Raw genomic sequence first — 6,746 nt, forward strand, 5'->3', positions numbered from 1 at the left:
ATTGAAACTCAATCGAGAATTTGTTGAACCATCTTGATCAGGCCTGTTGCGCCATGGACCCTCAACCGAGAAGCCTAGAAGCTGACTGTGGCAGTGAAGTCGGCATGGCATGGCAGGAATACGGGCCGGTCAGGTAAACTCAATGAGTTCTAACGTGGGCTTGTCATTCGATGTCAGCCGAGTAAGAAATCCATCAGGGACATGTCAACCCTTCTAAAGCTGACCAGGTCGACTGTTGGTGATGTGATTGTAACGTAGAAACGCGAAGGAACAACCTTAGCTAACCCAAAATCAGACAGACATCATGTACAGACGGACCGAGACCATCGATAATTCTGGAGGGTGGTTGTGAAGAAGGAATCACTCGAGTTTCTTAGTGCTAGCAACGGTCCATCTAGCAAAACTGGTGAGATTTAAAAAGAATGGGTACAATGGTCGAGCAGCGAGTCATCAGCCACATGCTTCTGAAGTCAAGGTGGACGATAGTTAAGGTGATGTAAACATCGCCACCAGTCGACGGTGGATGACTGGAAACAAGTGAAATTTGGCGACGAATCGCGCTATACTTTGTGGCAATCCGATGAAATTGTTTGGGTTTGGAGAATGCCTGTAAAACGTTATCTGCCATCACGCGTAGGACGAACAATGAAGTACGGAGGAGGTACGGTTACATATGCGGGTATTTTTCACGGTAGTGGTGTGGTCCCCATACGCAAACACTAAATGAGGGAGAATATGGACACGTTTTACCACACTATGTACTGTGTATAGGAGAGAATACTTTGAAGACGAGTTTGGTTTTTATCACCATTCCAAATGTACCCTGTGATAAAGCAGCAATAGTTTACGGAAAAGTACGTTTCTCAAAAGGATTGGCCCGCAAACAGTCCCGTCCTAAACTGAACGGAACACCTTAGAGATGGGTTGGAACGTCGACTTGTCTCAAGATCCCAGCGTCTAACATCACAGTCTTCTCTGCTTTCAGCTCTTGAGGAGCTGTCATTAATCCTCAGACACCTAAGAGTTACTCAGAGTTCAAGTCGTCCATAAGGTGAACGGTGGACACACCCCTCATTCATGCCCACTAACGGGTGACGAGGTATTTTCGGATAGTGTATAAATCGGAAATCATGCGTGTTGTTTCTGCGTACATCTGCCTACCTGTATACCCTGTGTGCCCTCCGCCACAAACCGTTGGGTGGCTTGCGGAGTATAAATGTAGATGTAGATGTAAATGTAGATGTAGAAATAAAGAAAAGTGTCAGTTTCTTTGTTTCTTCGTTAGTAATTCATACAAATCTACAATTTTATTCCGATTCAGATAAAATTTAGCACACTTTCTCTTCAAGACAAGAGGAAGACCACTGTCTACACAAGATAGGCTCTTAACAAAAATCTCTAAAAGTTCTTTGCACATTTATTTCAAATTTCTACTCGGTCCCCTAACGAATATTGAAAGGGGGAAACTTTGTTCAAAACGCCTCAAGAAGTACTTGACTGAATTACGTAAGAGTTTTGGGGCGATGTTCTTCAAATTTCTCTATCCGGATGAAACAACGAAAAAATTAATGAAAAATTAAATCTCTAACATACGAAATTTATCGTGGTAAACTGACCGTAATTCCTACATTGAGAATAAATTGCAGCGGCAGTACCCATCTCGGAGATAGTACCATCAGACGTCACTAGATCATGGGACGAGCGAGAGCTCGAGGATTTGACAGAAACATGATGGCAAACCCTTGTTTATTGAATAATTGTTGTTAAATATGACATAAACCTTAGTAGGTAGTTTAGTCCGGGTTTCACAGTCATTTTTATTATTAAAATCCACATGGCCATACAGGCACTAAGGCAGTTCCTGGGTATTGTATCAACAAAAGTCGCTAGATCCCGGCCAGTCACACAATCGTGCAGAACCCGAGATTACCCGTATTGTGACCTAAACTGTTCGAACAATTCGAGTAGTGCTGAAACACAGCCTTTCTTGAAATACTGAAGAATGATCTGTAACAATAGAAATCGAGTTCTCCAAAAACACAATGAGGTAATTATCGCAAATTTGGCAACAGATGGCGCAACTAATCATCTTTTCAAACAGGAAAAATATTACCTTTGTAAAAATTTGGTTGAAGAAATGAATTAACTGTGTTAATAGAAATTCCTATAGATACCATCTAAGTTCAACATGAATATCGACGTTCTGTATATCGAAGTTCTGTTTACCGAGTGCTGATAGCAATTCAGCTTTCTCCGGAAGTGAAAGTTGTAAAGTCGTTTACGTCGCCATTTCTTATTTGATTTCTGGTGAAGACGTATTCGTTCCTCGTATTCCGTTCACATCCAGTGATTGAGAAATGCCCTTCGATTTAAGGCAATGCTGCACTGAGCCGAATTGCACTGTAGCAGATCGGATAGGCGCCACGTGACCAAAAATTGTGTATATGAAATTGTATGGAACAGAACGCACTGCGCGGCAGTCGAACTCCGTCACCCAGCAGTGATGTGCAAAGTTCACCAACTAAGCAACTCTGACGCGTCGTGCTGCGCCGGGTAGTTTCGCTGTCGCTAATGCAGTGTAGGAAGTGTCGCCACACTGCACGTCATTCAGGTCTTAATTCTTTTCTAGTACGAAACGAAAGTTGGTTTATCAAAATGGTCCTACACAAGGAAAAGTTAATTTAATACATAAGTGAATATCCAGATTTATATGACCTTCTAAATGAATATTATATGAGTAGTACATGAGAAACAAACATCTGCGAAAAAAACAGCCAAAGAAATGTGAATGAAGGTTAAATAAACTGCACATTTTTTCTCTACGATGGTGCAAGACATTAATTTTTTGCCAAACGTTATGTACAACTACCTACAAACTACATTTATTGTTATTTTATGAAAGGGGCGATTAGATATTTATTTTTTATGACTGCACCCTTATTCTTACATTTTTTACTACTCATTTACTCTTCGATGGAATCCCCTGTTCACTATATCGTTTTTCCAAGCCGAACTACCTTCGGGACATTTGATATAATATTTGAACCACTCTCGTGCCCGGATAACATTATTGATGAAATGTCCTCCTATATTAGGAAAGCTCCGTAATTGCATCTCTCCAGTCTCATACTTGTGAAACAACCCTTCACCGTGTCTGTCAAAATTCTGCAGGACACAGGTGGCAAGGATCGCGTCGTCTACATGTTTCGTACGGAGACAGATCTTGTGACAGTAAATCCAAAATTTAGGCACAGTATTCAAAAAGAGTTTGCTGAAAATATTCCGGATTTGTTATGTCTGATGCCGTATAAATTTTTGATTGGTTTTTGTAAGAGCTTCGTTTGCTAGTGCAGAGACGGTGTAACAGTATGTTCACAAGTCACAGAAAACAGACCGACAAAAATGATATCTTTTAATTACAATAAAAATTATTATAATCGCTGATTTTTTTGTAGCATTCTTTCTTCTTGTTCGAGTAGCCATGATACTAGCAAGACGCACTTTAATCTCTGCCAATGATAAGGTGTGGTATTACTACTGTTATGTAAACTACCTGTTGTTGATTATTGGAGAAAAATAGAGAATAGTGTTATTCAAGTTTATCTCATATTTTCTGGAAGAATATTACTAATCTTGATCCTCTGCATTTCATATTTGCTTCGCTGCGGACGAGCTACAACACCGCCATTAGCGGTAATATATTTATATGATTATATTGGCGAGAGTAATAGTTTTATTTGAGATTGAAAATGCTGAGAACAATTATTTAATGCTGATTAATGTTATTTGAAATCTAATTCAGTAAGTTATTTTCTTGTAATCCGAACAGATCGATTGTGTGATACACCCATGTTCATTTATCTGCCGCCATTTCATGAAAGCTTTACGCGGCGAGCTAAAATTGCCGAATAATTCAGACATATATATTTGCCATTGTAAAAAGAATCCACCTAAAGGTAACTTTGTTGTATATCAAAATTTGTGATATCAGAAACTATTTTGACTTATACCATTTTTTGCTGGTGTCGGAGCATAAAACTTTCTCAGCGAAAGCTCAGAAATCTTTTCAGTAATATTCTCCGATTCCTGTGTTGTGTGTCTCCGTGATGTGACATTCAAGAGTGAACTAAGTTTGTATGAAAGTAGTCAGTTAACGTAATTGAGTAATTTTAAACAGATACACTTCTTCACAGACAACATATGAAAGCAGTTGTGTGTTTCAGTTTAGTTCATGTTCATGCTCACGTCATATTCCAACCTGGTAATGCAGTAATTGAAGGACATTTTGAAACTGAAGACTTATTTAAATATTTTTGTTGGACGCTGCTAAATTTACGCATTCACAACACGGATTAAAAGACAGCACACTGTCACCCAAGGCGTTGCGCGATATAAATATATATGTATAAAGAATATGTGACATCAACATATTTAGTTAATATATGTATTAAATGTTTTCAGGTATATCATACCATGGTAATATATTAATGTATTGTCTTATTTTATTTCAGGTATACTGATTGGAGTGCAAATGATAAAAACAATTATCTGGAAGAAAGACCACAAACAGGATTGTAAAAATAAATTTTAACGGGCATTGGATCATCACGAGCATGAGCGTTAAGGTAAGGATTTATGTTCATGTTTGTAGATCATATGGCAAACGCAATTTGTGATAAACGCTTGTTGCCTTTCAGTTTTCAAAACTTCACTCGTATGTGCTGTAGCGTTATGACTAACTACCATTACATTGCGGCTGGGAGATAAAATGATAAATAAACCAGAACTGACAATATCATAAAGTAGAGTCTATACCACAGAGTATATGGACTTGATAATAGCTATCTATGTGTGTTAGTAGCCAGTCTATACTTGATATTATTTATGTATGTAAAGGTTATAAGTTTTAATCAGTATTTATTCTCATTGCGATTGTGAGTAAAGAAATTTTGTTGAAATGGTAAGGCCAAAGAAACATATTAAGACCACTGAATTACTGATGTTAATGTAGATACTGATACAGTATCAGAGAGTCAAAGCGAAGAAATAGAGCACACTTCAATGCAATTATTAGGACATACGTCAGGAATTAATGACGAAATGTTAACAGAATTTCCAAACGAAAATGAAGTCGAGGATCAAGCTGAAATTACAGACAATCTTCATCCAAAAGCTGCCATTACGACTGAGAGTAATGTAACAGGGGAAGAGGGGGGGGGGGAACCTTGTTACTTTGTCAACTCCAACCTCGTGTGATAGTAATTTAATTAAACTTCTGTTCCAAAGACTTAATGTTATGCAACAAAAATGTAGGGAAGCTAGGGCTCTAAAAGAGCAAAAGCGAAAGGAAGAAGTGATATTAAGGGAACAACAACGTGAGCTCAAAGAGCTACACCTAGAAAGAGAATTTCTAGTTTTAATAAACTAAATATTTGTTGAGAAAGAAAAAGATGTAGTAGAAAAATTCATTCAACTCTTGATTGAAGGGGACAGGGCTATTGTCGAACAGTTCAAAAAAGAAATTGATAGTGTCAAAAGCACTATTAAAACTCTGGAAGATGTTCCAGTTCGGATTGATAGTTCGCAACAAAAAGTCAATAACTTCGATAAGCAGTTTAAGAGCTTGGCCATTACTGTGGATTTTATACAAGGCAATATGCAAAAGACATAGAATCCCGAGTTTGTAAGGAAGTGGCTCAAGCGTTATGTTGAGAAAACCAGAACATCGAAAGACCAGCAATGCGGTGCAATGAAACAACACGGATTGAGTATCCACGCAGTGTATCAAATTCACCTTCGTGCTGTTCAGAGACACCTAGGGAACGGAGTTATGGCAACCAACGTGTTATACTGCAAAAGGTTACGCCACAACGTAGGCCGAATTCGGAAACCGACAGTACGTGCTATCATGAGGGTTCAGCGCAGGTTAACAATAATAGTACAGTACAGTGAAATGCACTGAGGCATGACCAAAGCCTTGTCAAGCAATGATGACAATCAAGACAATAAACGGAATATTCACACAATAGTTTTCATTCGAACCTTTAAGAGTATATTACCAAAAATCAGGACAGAAACACAAAAGATATAGCATGTGGCCGCTCATATTACTGGAGATGCTTCTTCTCTATGGACGCTTGATGCCGCTGCAACATGCAAGAGTTTCAACGAATTTGAAAAGGAATTTTTAGAGCAATTTTTGTCTGCGTCTATCCGATAAAGACTACGCAAAACAGTGTGCAGTGCCGAAATGTATAACCCAAAGATGGTTACGCTAAGGAAATATTTGGTAAAATATACAAATGCGGCCAATTACTGGGATGAGCCGGTAGCAACTAGAGATTTGTTGAGAGTTCTGAAAGCAAGATCACCAGTCACTATTCGACAACAATTATTTAATATCCCTGATACTTATATAAAGGAGTTTCTCAACATAACTGACTCTTTAGATTTAGTACAGGAGGATGTAAGAAAGTCTACTGGAGGTATTGCCAATGGTAATAATTATAATAATAACGGAAAACCATCAATAAATGGAAACACATCGAACAAGGGCGATAACAAATGGTTCAAATGCCTCTGAGCACTATGGAACTTAACATCTGAGGTCATCAGCCCCCAGAACTTAGAACTGCTTAAACATAACTAACCTAAGGACATCACACACATCCATGCCCGAGGCAGGATTCGAACCTGCGACTGTAGCGGTCTCGCGGTTCCAAACTGAAGCCCCTAGAACCGCTGGG

At 38.7% G+C, this 6,746-nt stretch overlaps 1 protein-coding gene across 1 annotated transcript in view; it reads left to right on the top strand.

Annotated features, from left to right (window-relative positions):
* Positions 1–4,578, top strand: part of LOC126470937 (uncharacterized) — an 81,493-nt gene extending 76,915 nt beyond the window's left edge. Inside the window, exon 4 of the mRNA XM_050098988.1 lies at positions 4,512–4,578. Within this exon, the coding sequence (XP_049954945.1) occupies positions 4,512–4,578 (67 nt within the window). The remainder of the gene's footprint in view (positions 1–4,511) is intronic.
* Positions 4,579–6,746: the final 2,168 nt, after the last annotated feature.

Source organism: Schistocerca serialis, chromosome 3 (assembly GCF_023864345.2).
Source record: "Schistocerca serialis cubense isolate TAMUIC-IGC-003099 chromosome 3, iqSchSeri2.2, whole genome shotgun sequence".
In the NCBI taxonomy this organism is placed as follows: Eukaryota; Metazoa; Arthropoda; class Insecta; order Orthoptera; family Acrididae; genus Schistocerca; species Schistocerca serialis.